The sequence below is a fragment of the Brienomyrus brachyistius genome, chromosome 13, assembly GCF_023856365.1.
Source record: "Brienomyrus brachyistius isolate T26 chromosome 13, BBRACH_0.4, whole genome shotgun sequence".
Classification (NCBI taxonomy): domain Eukaryota; kingdom Metazoa; phylum Chordata; class Actinopteri; order Osteoglossiformes; family Mormyridae; genus Brienomyrus; species Brienomyrus brachyistius.
In genome coordinates this window covers 23,224,569-23,245,164 of record NC_064545.1, presented here as the reverse complement: position 1 = coordinate 23,245,164, position 20,596 = coordinate 23,224,569, and the positions used below count along the sequence as shown (strand labels likewise).

The window sequence follows — 20,596 nt, the reverse complement described above, 5'->3', positions numbered from 1 at the left end:
GTCAGTTTATGAGGTACACCTGGTTATTAACTCAACATCCTGCTCCCCAATACAGCGAACCATGTGCGTGCAACTCAATACATAAAGCATGCAGACATGGTGAACAGGTTGATACTCTGCGGCTAGTGCATTAGAACGGCTGCGCAACCTGATCTAAGTCAGTTTGGAGGTGGTGGGATTGTTGACCAGACATGGTGGGTTTAGCATCTCGGGAAACGGCCACCTTCCTGGGACGTTACAGCGTCTACAGTTCAGAGAAAATGGTTCGATGAACAAAAACCAGCCAGTCGGCAGCAGGTCTGGCTGAAAACACCTTATTAATGAGAGTGTCAGAGGAGAATGCCCAGACTCGTTAAAGCTAACAGGAAGGCGGCAAGTGCAAAAAATAACAGCTTGGTACAGCAGTGTTGTGCAAAACAGCTCCTGCAAATAAAAGCCCCTCCACTGTCGGGGGGCTTCTGCGGGTAAAAGTGCGTCCTATTTTGTGCTAGCTGCGTGAACCTGATATAGCCTCTGGTGCATGATGCTGATCATTTCAGTAAACATAGATTTAATTGTTCGAACCTTCGAGTGTCATTTGGTAGTTTTCCCTCCTCTTTTTTGGAAGAGGTCCGGCTCTTCCTTGGTTGCCCAGTTCCACCCACACGGACGGTCGATCCGATCGAAAGGATGCGCTTTTCCGTGCTCCGTATCGAGCTTCCCGACGCTGCGCGGAAACCTGAGCAGGCGCCCTGCTCAGCACGCTGCAGCCTGTAATCCCCTATCCTCCTCCACACCTTAATCTCTTTAGCTGCTCATTCTCCTTTCAGCTAAAGGGCTCAGTGTTGGGAACCTGCCCATTCTTGGTCACTCGTCCCATCTTCTGGCCTTTTAATGACACCCTAAACGCCCCGTTCTTCATGTCAAAAGCATTTGAGGACATGGGCTCTTAACAAAGGATGCTGATTTCAGGATCGGTCCTATGATGATGCATCAATGCGGTAATCTTGGCCGCTAACGATAAACGGTATATTTTTTGTTTAATATCACAGATACCGATGACCAGCAAACCTCTGAGCTCCACCAGTCTGTACTCAAGATCCTATGAATGTATGTAGCAGCCACATCGTATGATGCAGACAGTGAGATGTCAGTGAAGCAGCGATGACTTGGGAGATTTTAGCAAGGTCTTAAGTTGCCAATGAGCTGACAAAATCCCTCGTCCTCCAGTACGGAACGCAGCTGATCGGCCAGTGCAGTCATCTCAGTTATTTTAGAAGTGATGTCTTTTGCTAATGTTGAATATTGACTAAACTAAAGTTTAAATATTGGCTGGTAATATTGACCAAGATTCACATACTGGACCGATGCAAGTGTCTAAATTTTCTATGAATATCAACCAGTACCGATTTGATAACCGATATATTTTGTATCTGTAGGTCCCACTGTTGGATCTGAGCTACACTAGTAAAAAGCCTCCCTGTATAAATAGATGGGCTTTGCATTAGGAAGCCTGAAACCCCAGCCAAGAGGCGAGACATTCAGGAGAAATGCTCTCTCAACGGTTGCCAGGAATCAGTATAAACCTAATAATAGTAAATGGATGAAGCAGATTTAGATGAAAACATGAGCTAAGCAACTGCATGCAAGTAATGCCAAATGTCCACATTTTCCAGCCCGCTCACAGTCAGTTTGGCCCCTTGTGTCCTGGGCTCTGTGTGTAAAGGCTGTACGTTTGGAGTTTGGCTGTATTTTCCCTCTATCTTTGCATTAATTCTCTTGAAATGGGGGTATTTGCTGCAGTCAGCTGCTTTGTGTTTTTCTAGTTCTGTCTAAACGCTACAGCAGGTGACCCTTGTGATGGTTCAGTCCACCTAGCAGGCATTCGGAGTTGGTATGATCCGGACAGGCCGTGCGTACCATTGTTTGAAGGGGGGAGGGGTGGACATCGGTGTGGTCTACCTAAACTAATGGAGCATAGGGGTCATTGTATAGAATTGAATAACGGAACAGAAATAAACCAGGTTTATTTCTCTTATAATAAAAAAAAAAAACCAAAACGACTTCAGCAATGTTATTCTGGAGGACCGTTAATTTAATGTCAGAACGGGAGTGTTACCTATGTTATTATTCCAGATACATTTTCCACCAAGCAGGCTGAATGCTCTAGTGGCCTGGTTGGTTATAAGGTGACATGAGAGCGCAGCAGGAGTACAGCTCTGTTTATGCAATCCCAGCATGCCATGCTCAGCGGAGACGATTGTGTAGAAATTCCTCTCGGGGTAGAATGATCAATACAGCTTTCGTTGAGGGGGAGGGGGGTGTTCAATAAAAGCTCAGTACAGAGGAAGAAACTCTGTCCATTTTCAATACCCATTCATTTAGTCAGAATACACTCCCTATACTCGGAAGCCCCGGGTGCGTGGCGGAGGGCATGGTGGATGGGAGCTGCAGAAACGAAAAATGGTGGCTCTTTTCCAAACAAGAAAACAATCCCGGACGTAGATACTCAAGGTGGAGTTGAGGGATGCCGAAGCTGTGGTCTTGCGAAGGGGAATCCCCGTTAATCGCTGTCCTGATGAGCCTTGGAGGGACCCAGAGGTACCGGAACATCAGCTACATAATGATGGTATTTGCCAAAGCCTTGCCCAAGTCTAGCTGAACTCCAAGGTGGGCTTTTCACAGGCCTGGTTCGTGGTTTTCTGCCCCCAGCACTCGTAGAAACCTTGGCCCCAACACGGCCGCCGACGTCACGACACCCTACCCCCGAGGGTCCTTGGAGTGAGCCTCGTTTTCGCTCCGGCTGCCCGCGCAGCACGCGCCAGGCACCAGATGGCGTTTTACAGTCGCTGTCTGCGGCAGCCCACCAGGGCGTGGGGGATTTAATTGCCGGGCCGCGTCGGCGAGCTGCTCTTTGAGGAATGATTAAATGCACATCGCCGAAGCAGCGGGGAGGGTGGCCGCACGGCTCGCCCCTCATGATGTCATGCGACCCAAAGGCGGCAGTTGTGATTGGTCAGGGGTGGAATGTCATTTGAGATGGAATGTAGGAGGCCACCAATCAGCTCTCAGGCAGTGGGAGAACAAGGAGCCTGGTTCTGTTTTCCTTCACACGCAAATTAACCAAGATTACACACTCGACAGATAAACAATATCGAGTCTAGTTTCAAAGACAGCATCGCTACTTCTGGTTCCCGTGTTTTTTTGGGTAGCAAATGAATTAACAGTAGGAGACTGACCCTCAGAAAATTGTCCCTGTAGGACTTGGCATCTCTGTGGAGGGTTCAGGGGTAGGGGGTCTAATTTCTGCTGCTACTGACACCTAATGGTAGTAAATGGAATCTATCTTTTTTTTATTTTTTACATTTGAATTTTGGTTGATTGAATGTATTTTAGTATGTCAGCATCTGGTGTGATTGTACCCATGGGCATAAATAATGGGGGTGGGGGTGGGGGGGTTGTAACCCCTCCCCCCCACATAAGCAAAACCAGCTAATACAATTCCCTGGACCCCCATAAATGGGTGGAGACCTCAACCCCCACCCCCCCAAGTGCTCAAAGTTATGGCCTTTCTTGTACCAGTGTCCTAACCTCCTCACTGCTCTACCCCCCCCCCAGCTGAAGGACTACCCCAAGTGTTCTACTTTGGCCCGTGTGGAAAGTACAATGCCATGGTGCTGGAGCTGCTGGGGCCGAGCCTGGAGGACCTGTTCGACCTGTGTGACCGCACTTTCTCCCTTAAGACCGTCCTCATGATTGCCATCCAGCTGGTGAGTGGCTGCAGAGGCATCGTGACACAGCGCACCCACTGAGCGCTTATGAAACGCCTCTTGTGGCACGTCAAACAGGAAGCCGCCCGGTTCTCAAGTGGTTACTAGGTAACCCCATCATGGCTTGTTTTGAGCAGTGTAGGACGCATACTAGCCACATGGCGACCCCTCCAATAACAGTACGGTAATGAAATCCATCAGCCATTGTTACATCGTGTGTGTGGGCTCCTCTCAGATCTCACGCATGGAGTATGTGCACTCCAAGAACCTCATCTACCGGGACGTGAAGCCAGAGAACTTCCTCATCGGTCGGCAGGGCAACAAGAAGGAACACATCATCCACATCATCGACTTCGGCCTGGCCAAGGAGTACATCGACCCTGAGACCAAAAAACACATCCCCTACCGGGAGCACAAGAGCCTGACCGGGACGGCGAGATACATGTCCATCAATACGCACCTGGGGAAAGGTTTGCTTCCTACTTTCTGTCCGATCCAGTCTTATCAATGACCACTGACGGATTGGTTGGTTGCAATTTGAAACCATTATCCTTCTAGGGGGAGTTACTGGCTCACTGGGTTAGGTCACCGTGATCGGAAGGTTGCTGGTTTGAATCCCAGACTCAGCAGAGTAATTTCACCCTTTAGCCCCTGAGCAAGACCCTTAACTCTCATTTGCTTCAGGGACTGCTACCGTGCTTTCTCAAAAAAAAAAACTGTCAATTTAGCTTGTGCTAAATAAATAAAATCTAATGTATTGTATATAACAACTGTTAACTTTAGAAGATTGAACTAACATGGCTAATCTGGTCAGTATATAAATAGGGGATGTGCAGTAATATATTCAGTTTGCAGACTCAGTAGGGGGTCAATCGAAGCTGTATTCATTTAGTTCTTTTTGGGAATTTTGCGGATATCATTAGCTGTATATAATCACCTCCTGAGAAGGTGGGGGGGGGGGGGGGATTAGCTGTGACATCGGGTTTGATCGCTCACCAGCGGCGCTTTCTGTTCCTCTGTTCCAGAGCAAAGCCGACGAGATGACCTGGAGGCACTGGGTCACATGTTCATGTACTTCCTGCGGGGGAGCCTACCCTGGCAAGGGCTCAAGGTGCCTGAGCAGTGAGGGTGGGGCGGGCCCTGAGAGCCATGTGTGGTAGAACACATGTACTTTATTTGTTACAAAAAGATTATTAAGATTTGTTTGAGTTCCTAGTGAAACTGGATAATGACAAAAGATTTAAAATGGACTTATTTTTTTGTGGATATGAATAAATTCTCCATATTTACGTTAATGCTAGAACCTGGTAGTAAAACTTTATGATCAACTGTGTTATGGGATACATTTTGAAATGCCGACATTTATTTGAGGTGGATATATTGAAGTTCTTATTTTTGTATGCACATGCAAATTAATGTCATCCAATCGCTGCCCTGAAGCTCAAGCATTAATTGTAGGGCTGAACTGGTCTTATCCAATCAGAACCCCCAAGCACATGCATTCATTGTAGGTCTGATGTGAGCTTATCCAATCAGAACCCTCAAGCACAGGTATTAATTATAGGCTTGAGCTGATCTTACCCAATAAGAACCCTCAAGCAGAGGTATTAATTATAGGCACGAGCTGGTCTCATCCAAACAGAAATCTGGAGACGTCATTGAAAGGTGGTAAATCTTACTCTACTTCCTCTACAGGCGGACACTCTGAAGGAGCGATACCAGAAAATTGGAGATACTAAACGCAACACTCCCATTGAGGTCCTCTGCGAGAACTTCCCAGGTATGGTCGCCAGTGACCTGAGGCATTCATGTCGCCCCAGCCCCCAGAGCATTGCCAGGCCCCTCACCGCCATCTACGTGCTGTTGTCATGCTCCCCTTCTTGCTGCTTGCAGAGGAGATGGCCACCTACCTGCGCTATGTAAGGCGGCTCGACTTCTTTGAGAAGCCCGACTACGATTACCTGAGGACCTTGTTCATGGAGCTGTTTGAGAGGAAGGGATACACCTTCGACTACACTTACGATTGGGTCGGCAGGCAGATTGTGAGTGACGGACAGCCTAGACAGCCAATCACAACTCCCCCTTCTCTGATGGCTTGGTTATATGGAGCAGTTGTGTGAAGTCTTAGTGTGATGATGCACAGGGCAACTTTTTTTTAACAACGTTTCCAGACAACGGGCAATCAAGTGAGATAGGGCAACTATTCAAGGCTATGGGCAGTTGGCAACAACCAATCAGAGAAATGCGAATATATTCCACAAGTAGTCGTGCTCTGTACATGCATAAGGACAGACAATACGAGACGGTGAAGTTCAGCTAATGTTCAGGTAGCTAACTATGTATCCCATCAGAAGCCTGTGTAGTGGTGACAGCAGTTAGCAATTTGTTAAAAACAAAATTTGATGTCTAAATTATAGCCTGAGTGTTTAAAATTGCATGTCTTTTGCCATTTTTAGCATTAAATGAGGCAAGTTTCCTGTTATGCGTTTACACATGACAAATTACTGGCATAAGAAGATATAAGTTATTTTCACTCTATTGCTGCTGAGAGACATTTTTGTTGAATTTTTCTGAAGCTCCAAGTTGGTCACATGATCGGTTGCTAGCATTCTGATTGGACGATCACAGAAAGTTTCCAGATAGAAATTTGTTGCCCATGTCACCTGGAAAAATTGCTCAAAAAGTTGCACTGTGTATCTTCACCCCTTAGAGGCTGTAAGAGGTTATGTAGAAGGACATTTGCCCCTCTTTCAGAATGTGATTGCCAGTCATCTCTATATGCTATGTCTACTGCTAGAAGCCTGGGTGGGGGTCATTGAGAGGGGATTGTTTCAGAATTCCATGCTGTGTCAGTTATCCCCCCTATGTGTCTGTTCTCCCCACCACTAGCCTACACCGGTGGGGTCCTCCCACATGGACTCTGGGGCGTCTGCCATTACGAGGGAAAGTCACACCCACAGAGAGCGACCCTCTCAGCACCAACCTCAGCGGCATCAGGTAGGCAGCTCTGTGGGTGAGGTCGGGGAGGGCCCTTTATGACCTATACAATGATGGTACGATCTATAGGAGCTCCTTTCTATACTGACTGTAGTGTATGCAGAGCACAGACAGGTGTAAAGATGGGAATGGCGATAGGAGAACAGGTCAACAATCATTTGTACAATGACAGCCATTTATTGTTTACTGGCTGTGCAAAGGTATGTTCCTCTTTAATAATGGATCCCCACCCGCTCCGGCAATGCGGGTAAATGTGATTCTGTGTATTTAGAGCAGAGAGGAAGGAGCTAGTTCCTTCTGAGTTTCTCTGCTCTGTGGGAGTTTGGGGGACATTTAAGTTCTCGGAGGACACTGTCACCCACTCCAGCCAATGAGGCCGGGTCATTCTCATGAACCTGAGTATTTAAAAACAAAATTACAATGAAACACAGTATTTGTTTTTTTTGTGTATAGCAATTGACATCATCTTAACTTTTTAGTTAAGTCAAGTAAGTTTCTATGATTGATTTTTTTTAAAACTATTTTCCCCAAATAGGGAGCCAGAAATCTCATTACTGTAACACTTTTAAGGTGAAATAAACAATTAGTTTGTATGATAAGATGTATTTATTTTGTTAGTTTCATTCTTCTCATCTACGTAGCTCTTGCCCTGGATTTGGTGAAATATTTTTGTCAACAGAAATAGATGGTAAAATCATGAAACTGGTATCATGGTCGTCTTCAAACTAATTTTAAAAATGAGAGAAAATTGATATGTTACGGTAATAAGTTTGTGAGGGAAAGTCCTGGTCCCTCTCCTTAAATGACGTTTAAGGTGCTTCAACTTCATTTTCTTTAGCTTTGTCCTCATCACAAGTCAGTATGCAGGGTCCCCGACCTCCTGTCCCCCTCCTGGCTCTCATCCACAGACCGTGTCTTTAGGTGTCTCACGAACTTCTCAAGATGAGCAGTCGTTACCCGCAAAGCCGCTCTTACGGTTAGGTAGCGATTAGACGAGACTCCCAGCACATGGCCACGATGCTTCAGCTTCCTCGCAGTGGTGCCATACCAGCACCGTGCAATCTGCTTAATCCCTCACGTCGCAGTCTGCTTAAATTCAGCTAGTTTCTGTCCCATTATGCTGGAAAAAAAAAACAGGTTGCAGTCCTACCTCTATTCAGGAGGTTGGAGAAATGAAACTCACTGTCAAAACAAATGGACCATGACACAGGAAATGAACCTTTTATTTTCTATTTAGTCTCCTTTTTATGAATATTATGAATGCTTCCAGCAGAATGGAGTCCATCTGCCTCCTTATCAGGAGCGGAGACCCGGCCCGTGAGTCCCCGTGGACGTAGATGGAGAACAAGAGGAATTTCATGAACGTCACTCTGTCGGACGTTACATGATCGCTCCAGTCGTGTTGGGCTCGTGCCTTGCCCTGTTAGCATGACCCTAGCTAGTACTGGCTAGCACTGTGTCCGCAGTCCTGTTTGTGCTGGTGATTTTTTTTTTTTCGTTTCTGTTCCTGGTTCAGTTTGACTGATTTGCTTTGCTGGAGGCTAACTACTTTTGGTTTGTCGGTTCACCTTGAGATACTGATGCTCTTTCCCCCCCCCCCACTTTGTTTTCGGCCCTCTTTCCCCCATTTGTCTGTACTGCATGACTCTGGGTTTGCACAACCCCAACCTCGCCCCACCCCTGCTTGTGACTCACCCCCTTCCGCGCGCCTCCCCCTCCCCCCCAAGCAGACGACTGCTTCTGACCGCAGAGGAGCTTGGGAAGCGCAACCAAATCGCCAGACAAACTCATCCTATCTGAGCCACTTGGCAGCAGACAGGCACGGTGGATCAGTGCAGGTATAGCGTGGCTCCGTCTCCTCAGGTTGGCTCAGGGAATGATGGGTCTCACACGCAAGGCTTTATGGGTAAAAGCGCCATGTTGTTTGGTTGCTAATCAGTGGCCAGCAGAGCCCTTTCAGAGAGTTCAGGCAGCCAGAAGATGTAGCTCCTGGTGTGAAGGGTGGGGATTGTTGAGGTTTTCATAAAGCTCAGTTTTTAAGGGGAGGTGGGTTACCCTCTAAGTATTTGTAGCCCAGTAGTCTTAGGATAACTGCCTTAATGTATCTAAACCTTCCCTTTCTCCCAGGTGGTCAGCTCAACCAATGGGGAGCTGAATGCAGATGACCCACTGGCAGCCCACTCTAACGCACCAATCACAGCCCAGGCCGAAGTAGAAGTGGTGGATGAGGCCAAGTATGTTTCCAGAACCACCCCTGCTCTGCAGCCTGAAAGCGTCCTTTTGTGTTCCTTTCCTCAGCCCTCTTTCACTTATTTTATCTGTCTGTGCGTGGTGGCGTTGCCCATCTCGCCATCCAACCCCAGTACTTTATGCCTACGTGCAGTTTGTCCCTGTGTGCCATCCATTCTGCTCCACCATAAGGTTTAGATGCTCTGTGGGTGGTTAACTGTTTGGCCATTCTGACTTCATCCAGTCACCTTACCATAACTGATCACAGATGTGCTCTCCTTGGTGTCACCTTAGTGGACGCGAGGTCTTAGGCGGCCCGAATTTTTCAGTCTAGGTCCTTCATTTTGTGGGGTAATTAGTTCATGAACTGGGATGAGCTGAAGGCCGCCATCTTCTGACCCCTCCTCTTTTTCCCCTTTTTTTCCCCAGCAAGTTCATCTACTCCTCTGCCTTTGTTCACCTGGTTGGGTTTCCCAGTTTAGTTCTTCGTTTGTATATCAGAGGATCCCTTTTGTTCTCGGGTCCTTTGATTTCTTGGCTGTAGATCTGGAGCCATTTGACGGCGCTGAATAAAGGCCTTTCAGCGACAGAGGAATTGACTTACAGCGGCTCTGTCCGTGTTCAGCTCCATGATAATGGAGTTTAAATCTCAGAAAATCAGATCTGACTAGAGAGTAGGGGTCTGGTTTATTCTAGTCGGTCTCCTGCTAATGTGAGGGAACGCTAAGTTTCATAAGCCACCCATGGGTTAATTTTAACTTCAAAATGACGCTGTTGTTTTCGTTTTTAAAATGTTTTGGAAGGATCTGTTTACACCCACACAAGTGCAGGCAATATGTTTGTTGTTTTTCCTGGCATTAGATTTTATGGAGTTCGATTCGAAGGTTCTCTAGCTTGATAGCATGTGTACATAACGTTGTATTGTAACCTTGAGTTATTTCTGAAATGCCTTTGTCAGTCTGGAGTTATCATCCATAGGTTTGTCAGGTACGCTTTTGTGACTCACTGACCTCCATCAGGAGTCAGCATTTACTGTCATTGTTTGGGTTTAGATGTGGTGTACTCTCAAGGAAGAAATGTTCTCAGACCATGCCACGATGGTGCCAGAGTCATAATGGTATTCTGGGAGGTGGATCTTGGTCGTGTAGCGACTTGATCAGATTATTCGATCTTCACTAACGATCCATCAATCCATGACGATCCAGTCTTTGTTGTAAATCTTATGTTCTCCATATGTTTGTTAGGTGGTGAATTTTGACATGGGATGTGTCCAGATAATGCAGAAAGAGCTTCATTTGTAAATGAAAAATGCATAATATTTAATGGTGTTACCTTTTTTTATGCTTAGGGGAAAGTGAAGTGGTAGCGGTCAGTGCCATTTGTGTGGGTACATGGGCTCCCTCTGGTGGAGGCATGCTGGAATGACCGCTGGAGGTCATCATGTGGGCATACTCAGAATTTGTGGCTGGCCCACGGTCGCTTGCAAACTCCAATTACCTTATATCTAGAAATAGAAACAAATATCTTTAAAAGGTACATGCCCTTGGATATGGGAGGTACCAACACATGCAGTCTGGTGATTGGTTAAAAGACCCACTCCAGTGAAGATTGAAGGTGGATTTTTGCTTTTCCTGCATGCCTGACGGATAGAAATCAAGTGCTCTGCAGGCATGTTCTATGAGAGCGGGCCGAGGTTTGAGCACTGCCCCCCCGGAGGACCCCACATCCCCCCACCCCCTGGTGCATGTTCACCCAGCATGAAGTCCCTCCAGCACCTCCCACCCCACTGCACCCCCCATGCCCCCATCTCACCTCTGTGTATTAATCTCTGTCTTTTCTCTTTACACTCTCTGTAGCTGCGTGAAAATGCTGAACCTGTGGTGAGTGCCTCTTTCTCCAGTCCACATCGACCCGTAGGGACGTGGACCAGACTAGACGCAGGCTGACCCAACGGGTCCAGCCCCTTGGGTCAGAGGGACGGCAGCTGGGGGTGGACAGGGACTGCTGGGGACTGCTCCGCCGCTGGCCAGAGTAGAAGCCCGGCATCATGAGACCTTCATGCCCAAGGGCCTCGGGTTCGAATCTGGGTTTTCAGAGGTGATAAGTGCCAGCCGCATGTCATCTTTGAAAATCGTGGCAGAACCTGAAATGCATTTCAATCAAATTAAATTTTTTTTTATGACCAGTTTAACACACACTGTTCAATCTGTGTGATCGATGTACAGTATTATGCCTTTGAGATTTGCTAGCAGTATAGGAGTAACGGGTTCCCAGCAGTGCCAGTACACTCCCCACTGTCCCCAAAGAAGAGGCCCCTGTCTGACGAAGAAAAAATAATGAGGAGAAATAGTCATGGTGTTCAATGAGTGAACCGGCTGAAGCACATTAAGGGATTTACCTTTAAACTCTGAATGGGCAGATCCAGGCATCCGAACAGCAGTTTATCATAAGAGTGAATAGTTTTATTTATCACTCTATATGAATCGCAAACAGGAATGAATTAAAAAATATGTTTACGCATGTGTGTGCCTACCCTTAACTGATCCTACACCCTACTTAAATAACTATTCAGCTCAGAGGGTTAGGACACTGTGCCTATGATTGCAAGGTTGAATCCCTTAGTTTGCAGATTGGGCCCTTAGCCTCTAATTGCTCCAGGGACCATCTGACCCAATTTTCTCAAAAACAAATTATGGAAAAGTAAGTGAGATGTAAGTAAATCTTGCTCATATGTATATTTCCAAATATATTCCCCCGCAAAGTGCAAGCAAAAGTGTGATCCAAGTGCCCCCACCGACAGCTATCGGCCCATAAGAGGGTGAGGGGAGCGGAGTCACGTGCTTGGATGCCTGTGTGTCCTCATTGGAGCCTTCCAGAGAGCTCACCAACAGCTTCCGGTCCCTAAGCTCCTGAAATCGCCTAACCAACGCCACGCGTTTGCTGTGTATCACCGTCTGGGGCCACTCCCTACCCCGTGCACGCTGTCGATCCATCTGTCTGTCTACCCACCAGTCGTAACTGTCTTGCTGTTGTCACCTGCACCAACACTCTTTCCGCTGTCACGCCGTGTGCCGTGCTGGGAGATGGTTCAGGAAACGGCCATTTACCATAAATGGATGCTAGACAGTTGATTGCTGTTGTAGCTCACTTAAGAAAATGCACATCAGAGGTCGAGATTTCAGGTCCAGAGAGTACAAGTCCCAACCACGATTTTGTTTCAACCAACCAGTTGAGTATAAAGAGTCCCAGTCACAGAGTACTCAACTGGTTGTTTGAAACAAAATCTTAGTCAGGATTTGTACTCTCTGGACCTGAAATCTCGACCTCTGATGCACAAATAATGGTTGGGAACTTCGAGGGTTTCACTGGTAATATGGGATTGGCCGGCTTTTCCGGTGGGTTATGCTGTTTGGCATCTCGCCATAAGATGTTTGGCTTTAATCCCAGATGGGCCATTGCTGTTGTACCTTTAGTGAGGTACACTCTCTATTGCTTCATTGAATATCTAGTTACATAAATGGTTAGAGTGAGAATTCCCTGAGAATCTGTACAGTGTGTCACATGTATAATTACACTAAGCAGTCACTGTTCACTGTTTATGATTTGACTGGCATGGTTGGCTTTCTCATTAATTAGGATTTTTGATTCAACAGTAATCTGAATTGAGTATTATGAATTTTAATATGCCCAAATTAAGACTGTTACATCTTACAAACAAAGATCATTGAAAAATTAAGTATTATGATATAGATAAGTGACAAAGTACAAGGGAATACCTATTTGAATCTGGTTTAACTTGTCAGCTTCTTCCTTGGCTTCAGGAAGAGCGCTCTGCCGCGAGCTGGTTATTGTCATGTCACGTTGACAGGGCCTGCGTCTGTGTGGGAGTCCCAACCCTAAAAATACACTCTCTGTGCAGTTTACACGAGGTGCCTCACCTGCGAGGCCCAGCAAGCCAGGGCTGCATCCTCAGAGTAACGGCTCCCCGTTTCTCCCTCTCCCTCTCCCACCTCCCTAGGTGTTGCTGCTTCTTTAAGAGGAAACGGAAGAAGAATGCCCCAAGACACAAATGACCCCCGCCTCCCCACCCCAGCCGTTCCACAGGCTTCCCCTTGGTTGTTTTTGGTTTCCGAGGAGCTTGAATAATAGAACTGAGGCAGAGATGGAGAACATGGGAGAATGCTTCTGGCTGGTTGCTGCAGTAGGAGCAACCCCCCCCCTCCGCCCCCCACAATCCCAACCTGCTAAAATGGTGGTCCTCCAAGCCTTGGAACCAGACAACCATGTTGAGAGACGCAGCCCTCCAAGTGGAACAGAGAGGAGCTGGGAAGGTCCTCCAGCAGCAACGGGCTTCTCGACATTCCCTCCCCAACAATCCTACCCATGTGAAATGCGCAACATACTCTGCTAACTGGCCCTCTCCTTACCAGAAACCAGGGACGACAGCACAGTTCCTCCTTTTACTGGGGCAGGCCTCTTGGTCACCTTCCACTGCTGTAAAGCCAGTAACTAACGCAGCATTCAGCCTGAGCAGCCCTGGGTCTCTCAGAAGGGCTTCTCGCTCCTGCATCATTTCGGCTCTGCCTTCTGCTGCGCTGGTTCAGGACTCTCTCACTCACAGTGCCAAGGCACAGCCTGATCTGTCCTTTTGCCCTTCATGGCTGCCTTTTGTCCAGCAACATAAGATGGAAATGTCCACCTTTAGATGCTGCTGCTCACTCGTGCTTTGCTGTTGGCCTCGGGTGGCACCAAGGGGTGACGGCTTACCTGGACCGAGTCTCTCCTGCAGGACCAGCAGCGATGCTCTTTGCTTCTCCTGTTTGTCGCAACTAGCTTTGTGAGGACAGAATGATGCTCTGCCAAGGCCTATGTCAATGTCTTCAGTCTTGTGAAGACTGGAGCCATGGCTACAATTGAGGATTTGGAGAGTATCTACCCTGTTCTTGTTGCCTTTCACCAACAGCAGCCCTGACCTCTTAGTTCTAGCAAGAAGGCAGTAGAGGACCAATGCCATGGCAGGTGTGTCCTGTAGGGCGGGCGACACAGAATGAACAGCTGGAGACAAATGGAGAGCAAAGAAGGTACTCGCAGATTTTTTTAAAAAAACACCATCTTGTTCATTGTTGGCCTATTCCCATTGGGACACTATTCAGCTGCTTATTGACAAACACCTTTTTATGCTCCTGCCCTGACCTGCTGAATCCTGCATTTTGACAGATGTATCACTCCTAGGAACAGAACCACCCCTTTTTGTCCTGCATAGGACAGGACTGCGTGTCCTTGAATGTTGAGTGTTGTTGTGGCATTGTCAACCAGGTTCTAGAGGAGCCATTCCCCCCGCACAAACACCAGCAGCACGTTACGGCCTGCACTTAAAACAGAAATTCAACAGACGTTTGCCTAACTGAGTGCCCCAAGGCAGAAACTCCTTCAGTGAAGGACCAGCCCTCACTAGGAACGCTTACCTCCCTTTTTGACAGTTTATTGAGAATGTTGAAGGACGCTGCGTATGGTTTATCAAGGTCCATAGTATCAGTTTAAGGTGGTGTACATTGTAATAGGTCAGTTAAAATACTGGAGACCCATGGCATTGTTCTGTGGGAAAGTTTCTCATGGGAGATTGTTCTTCTCGGCTTTTGGGAAAATGGAATTTAGACTTCCAAACCCTTAAGGTAAGCTTGACTTCTCCAGTGCCATTCCTTGGCCTTATTGATGCTTTAGGCTGGTTCATTCGATGCTCTGGGTAGTCTGTTTAACAGGGATTGTTGGTGAGCGTGTTCTGGGCTCTCCTGATTTGTATCTGCTTATCGAATCGGTGATCTACACTCCTGAGAAGGCGTCATAAGCTGGCTGAGTGTTTGTGGTGACTGAGGGAGGTAAGGGGCAAAGGGACTGGGCTCTCTCCCAAAAACACAGGCCACATCCTGCAAACTCTACTGTCAGATGCCTTAACCCGACCATCCCTTTGCAAAATCCAGCAGGGGGCGCTGGCTCATGGCACCAGCCCCCGCCTGGACCTCCTCGGCTCTCAAACATTTAAAGCCACCAAATCTAGCGTGTCCCCAACATTAAAGGGGAAATTCCTTTTTTTTTTTGCAGAACTTTTTTGATCGATTCCTCCTTGTCTTCTTCTTCTAAGTTGCCTTTTATAATTTTTTTCCCCACGTTCTGTTGCCATGCTACAACTCTTCAAGGGGCTGTAGAAGAGCAAATATGGGAAAACCCTTTTTTTTTTATTTCGTATTTGTTCTCCCTCCGAAATAGGATTTGTTTTGGATGAAGGCGAAATTAGTTAAAAGTGATAATGTTGCCTTTTTCAGTCAATGCCTGCGTGCAGCATTAATTGGGGTTGTCATATTTCATTTAATTCTCTTTTACTAAATGTGAATTGAAAAATGTAAATACTTTTTTATGCCATGCTTTGATCTGGGAAGTGCAGGAAACAGCTGGTGGATCTGATTGCACTGTGTTCCCTGTTTACCTGCCGTGCGACCCAGGTCTTGTGCTACACTGTACCTGTACTCATGAAATGCGAGTCTCTCAGAGCAACAGAAGATGAAAAACAAAAGGCTAATGGACAATGGGTTTTCTATTATTTATGGAATTTTATCAATGTACCAAAATCCTTCTTTTTGTTTGCATTCCATCACAATCCTTAAGTGCGTGTGTGTGCATGTGTGTGACTTTTGTTTATACTTTTTATTATTTATACTTTAGCTGAATATACAAAAATCAACACTAGTCTATTAATTCACCTCCTGGTGGGGTGCTGGAATTGGTGTCCTGTTTTAGTTGTTGTCTACAACTACTGAACTACTGAATCTTGGCTACCACCAGCGACTTGGAACAACCCTGATTTCCCATAAGTCTTTGGGCAAGAGAACCACTTTTCTGTATGTACTTGCGTGTCGTCGTCTTTTTCTAGTTTGTCTCCGTTGCTCTATGCCACAGTGTAAATTATTATATCAAATGTACTTGAATCTTAAAGCCAGGGGATGTCTACTCCTCTCATATGCCATTATTTCTGAGACGCTTGTGGGGGGGCAGATGAATTTTCTATGTAAATAAGACGCTTTGTGGGTATATAGAAATATAGTGTTCCCCAGTGGAGATGCATGACTAGCCCCTAGCTACGTTTGTATACAAGGCTGACTTTCGCTTGGACCGTTGTCATGTTTTGTTGTCGTGGTCGTTTAGTTGGTTCCGGGTTTGCCGTCTGTGAGGGGCTGTGAATAGACCCAACACTTGTTCCCCCAGCTCCAGGTGCCTCAGAACGCAAAGATCTTCAGAGCTGCAGTTAACATGAATTTGCTTGTCTTCTCATGTTCCCCATGGTTGTATGTGTTGCTCGGGTTTTGTATCCTTGTTCGCGGGCTTCCTGGACGGGCGATCTACCCTTACCTGTTTTACTCCAGCTGAGCTCTGCTTGCTGTGTTTCGTAACGTGGCATCAAAGGGTGAGGTGACTATAGACTCCAGTGACCCCAAGATGATTTTATCATGAACTGCAAAGCTCTGATACCGATCGGACGTGTCATCCTGCCACTTCTGAAGGCAGACTAGGAAAGCAGCCCTACCACCAGAAAAACCCCCCTCTGTCCCCTGTGCCAAGGTACTGGGCTCTTGGCATGAACATTCCATTTTGCACTGTGTAGGTCAAACTCCATTTGGCATCCAGCTTGCACGAGGAATGATTTACTACAAACTGTTGTGCAGAGACGGTGTGTTTAAAATCTCACTTCTTTGCAAATTGACCCCCCCCCCCCCCCCCCCCCCGACATCAATTAAGGCGGCAAAGCTTTGTCGTAACTTGAATGACCAGAGTCTCAGGATAGATGTTGAAGCCAGACCGTCTTGTATTTTCCCCCTCGCTTCCTAAATTACACGTCCGACCTGCCATTTGAAACAATGTGGTTGTAGCTACCTGTGAGTATGATGTCAGAGTAGGGCGTGGCTTACGTTCCCGCTCTTTTTATATTGCGTCGCCGCGGCTACCCTAGCTTCCTCTGATTGTTTTGGCAGCATCTCCAGCACACTTTGCTTCCAAAGGTGGCACAGATTTCCGTTGCCTTTGTTCTGGTGATCAGAACCTGCTAAAATGCTATTAGATTTCTCCATCCTTGTTCTGCCCGCCAGGCTTACCTTGGCATGAAGATGACTTTTTGTTCCCCTGCGGTTGACTGATACTCTGTAGTTTCTGTACAGACCTGCTCTATTCATTAAACAGGCCTGTCAAATAAGCTTCGCCACATTCACACATCCACCTCATCAGACATCCCCACCGCAGCCTCTCCAGGTTCGTTTAGAATCTTCCTAGACCAGCATCCCAGTCGGCTCCCTTTGAACCAGACTGGACCCGCTGGCTGGTGTGTGTTGTGCTTGTCGCTTTCCTGCGGCTCAGTGGCACGCATTAAGACCTCAGCGATCTCAAGGCGATGGCGTTTGTTCCTCGTGCACTGTTTAAGTTGCTATGCTGTACAATTTGTGTTAGACAGGCAGGGAGAGGGGAACGAAATGACTGCAATATTAAAATTATTTTCAACTGTAAATTGTACAAAGGTGATTGTTATATTTTTTTGTTAAAGGTGGACTCAGAAAACCGTTTAATTTTTTTTTTTTTTCCTTTATCAAAGCTCTGGAAAGCAAACCTGTACAGTACCGAAAGAGTATTTCTCCTCTTATGGCAACGGTTTCGATGCTACGGCTAAAAGTTAAGTCTTAAAACTGTAATGAATATTATTGTGTTGAAATATGAATGTTACTTCAAATGTATATGAATGGTTTAACCTGGTTAAGGGCTTCAGATGTGAAGGAGCCGTTTTTTTTGTCTGATTTTATTTCAATATTATTCCTTCTATTACTGTTGAGTTGCAGAAAGAATAAGGTTGCAATACTTTGTCTTAAACACCCTGTTTTTTCCAAAGGCTTCATGTGAAACTTGCCACGTGACCTTTCAAGACTACACTTTTTATTCCTGCCACATGTAAAGGGAAACTCAAGTTTGCACCATTTTTTTAATGTAAAAATAAAAATCTCTTAACCTTTCACTTGTCTGGCTTTTTTTTTTCATTTTATATAGGACGACCGGACACTGTAAGTTTATATTAAATACGTAGCATAGAAAAATAGGCAGAGACTAGAAAACCAAGTAAACTAATGGCATGAAGTTCTTATGTTCCAGGTCTAATTTTAAATGTTACCGTGTGACAACGGATGAATGGATCCTAATTTGAATACAAAATGTTGTACATGTTATGCAGTCACTACTTCGATAATCATCATTGGAATGATATTAATGCTATAAAAATTTACAGGAGCAAAAAAAGAAACCTTGTCTTTTCAAAATGTTGGTTTGCAGTCATGTCCCTCGTTATTGGGCACTAGCACAAATGTGTTGTAACGCAAATAAAGATATAAATAGGAATATAGAGCAGGGTTTTCACAGGAAATCTGAGCAGCTTCCCTCTAGGATTCGTGAATCACTGAACGGGACTCGAAAAAGCAGGATCTTGCCACTAAGTGGTGCTGCTCCTGTTCAAAAATGCCAGGTAGACGGGAAGTCCGTAATGAAGCATGCATGACAGCTAAAATGACATAAATTCAGCCACAAAAGAAAAACAGCAAGCACTGAACATTCATATAAATCGTGTCTTATCAGGGTTAAAAACAGCAACGGTGTAGGATGATTCTCACTGTGATCAGCTCCCACACAGAAGGTCAGTCCAACTAGGTCTACTACACTAGTGACTCAGAATTAACAAGCAACATAATCCCTTGTCTCGTTCTGATTAATTCATTGTCACCTCTGTTTCATTGTCTGTGCTTAAACGAGATAAGATAAGTGTCTCCCTAGGCATCATAGTTATAATCACTGTCTCCTAGTTACTGGAGAGAGAGGAAAAAAAACAAAATTAAATTTCTGAGGTGTTTTCAAGCTTCTGTTGTGACAAGTAAGAGCATCAAGTCATCTGTGAATAACATGATCCACTAAAGGCACAGAGGATGGGTCTGCGAAAGCTGGACTTTCCCTAAAATTTTCTGGGGGTGACAGTATCAAGAGACTATTCCAACATTTCAGGGCTGTCCACTGAGTACACTATCTCATGCTCAGTTTATAAATTGCTGCAGTGCATTGGGGGTGTTGTAGATTGTTTCAGAGTGTTATATAACAGGATGGAACACCTGAGGGTTCTCAAATTGGCATGATGCCTCCTAGTGCTAAATAGAGAAAGAGAACATCGCAGCACCATCATGAGGCGGACCACAAGAAAACTAAACATCTTGGTCGGGAAGCTTGGTTCTGTTACATGGATAACCTTAAGTCACCTGTATGTAATCCCCGAAAAAAAGGGTGACGACAACGTGCCGATCATCATCACCACTGCAGGCCGTATCCAACGCGATGCCGTAATCATAAACACCTTCAGGATGGGGAGATGAGGAGATTTGCTTGCAGAGAAGAACACGCTCTTTGATTACAGTTTAAGGACAAATAAGGACTATAACAGGCACCCAACAAGCACCGGACTCAAATACAACAGCAGAAACGCAAGGTGGTCAGACGCTGAACTGGAAGCTACACACAGTGGGAGATTTATACAAAGCTAAGGACAAGCGAGGAATGGACAGGGTACACATAGGACATGGGCAAACATATACACACACTACAACAAGGGGGTATTTACAACTGGCAGCAAGCATGCTGGGAATGCTAATTCCTGCCAGTGCTACACTGCCCTCACCTCAAAGGTTGACCATCCCGGGGACCACCACCCTCAGTCCCCACCTCAACTTTGGGACAAGTCCTACAGGTCCGTTGGCAGCCGCTGGTGCATCTCAGAGGAAGGGGAGGGTGGGATGTCAACTCCCGATCTCACGGGTAATGGCAGGGTTCAGTTGCTGGCAGGCTCTGGCACAGCAGGTCCACCGGGGCACTGACCCTTCCCCTTTCATGCCTTAGGGAGACCAACTACCCTCTCCAGAGGGCCCTACTGACTGGGGAACACTACACCCAATGACTCCCACAGCTAGGGTCCTCTGTCCGGGGACAGCCACTGTACCAAAAAGTTGGGGAGTGCTGGCAGAGCCGGAATGTCATCAGGCCCTGGCAGCATGGGTCCCCTAGGCCTCGGCTCTTCTTGGCCACCAGGCTGGTTCTCCAGCAGGGCCTCCTGCTCACAGGGTTGGGGAGCCCTGCACAGCCACTTCCTGCTCTGAGTCCAGGGGGCTGGCAGGAACGGCTTCTGGGCACGTTGTGTGGGTCTGGTGCATCTTCGATGGAGCGGAGGGTGCCTTCCTTGCTCCGGAGTCCCCTGCTCATTTGCCAGCGGCGCTAGTGCAGGCTTCCGGGCAGTGGTGTGCCTGGTGCCCTTCTCTCCTGCAGCACCAGCAGACAAGCTAAGTCGTCCTTGTCTGAGAAGCACCACTGTTCCTCCAGCACCAGTGCTTAAGTGCCGCCTCAAACTCCGCCAGACTGGAGCAGGCTTGTCAGATGATGTCAAAGACCCTCTACTCCAGCAGCATCGGTGGGGTTGTTTCTGGGATCCTATTTCTGACACCAACGTGACACCAGACACACCAAACCACTGCAAGAGCGGCAAAAAACACACATTATTTTATTGC

General features: G+C 46.7%; 1 protein-coding gene across 7 annotated transcripts in view; it reads left to right on the top strand.

Annotated features, from left to right (window-relative positions):
- The window catches only part of LOC125706910 (casein kinase I), a 43,832-nt gene extending 25,811 nt beyond the window's left edge, over positions 1 to 18,021 (top strand). The window contains exons 5-14 of one of the 7 annotated variants that reach the window (XM_048973776.1): positions 3,598 to 3,749; positions 3,985 to 4,219; positions 4,775 to 4,860; positions 5,445 to 5,529; positions 5,643 to 5,791; positions 6,639 to 6,746; positions 8,477 to 8,584; positions 8,874 to 8,980; positions 10,832 to 10,855; positions 12,994 to 18,021. In XM_048973776.1, coding sequence (XP_048829733.1) covers positions 3,598 to 3,749; positions 3,985 to 4,219; positions 4,775 to 4,860; positions 5,445 to 5,529; positions 5,643 to 5,791; positions 6,639 to 6,746; positions 8,477 to 8,584; positions 8,874 to 8,980; positions 10,832 to 10,855; positions 12,994 to 13,048 — 1,109 coding nt within the window. In that variant the 3' untranslated portion in view covers positions 13,049 to 18,021. Of the gene's footprint in view, positions 1 to 3,597; positions 3,750 to 3,984; positions 4,220 to 4,774; positions 4,861 to 5,444; positions 5,530 to 5,642; positions 5,792 to 6,638; positions 6,747 to 8,473; positions 8,585 to 8,873; positions 10,807 to 10,831; positions 10,856 to 12,993 lie in introns of those variants that run through there. The other 6 variants (XM_048973775.1, XM_048973778.1, XM_048973777.1 and 3 more) reach the window with 6 other exon arrangements.
- Positions 18,022 to 20,596: the final 2,575 nt, after the last annotated feature.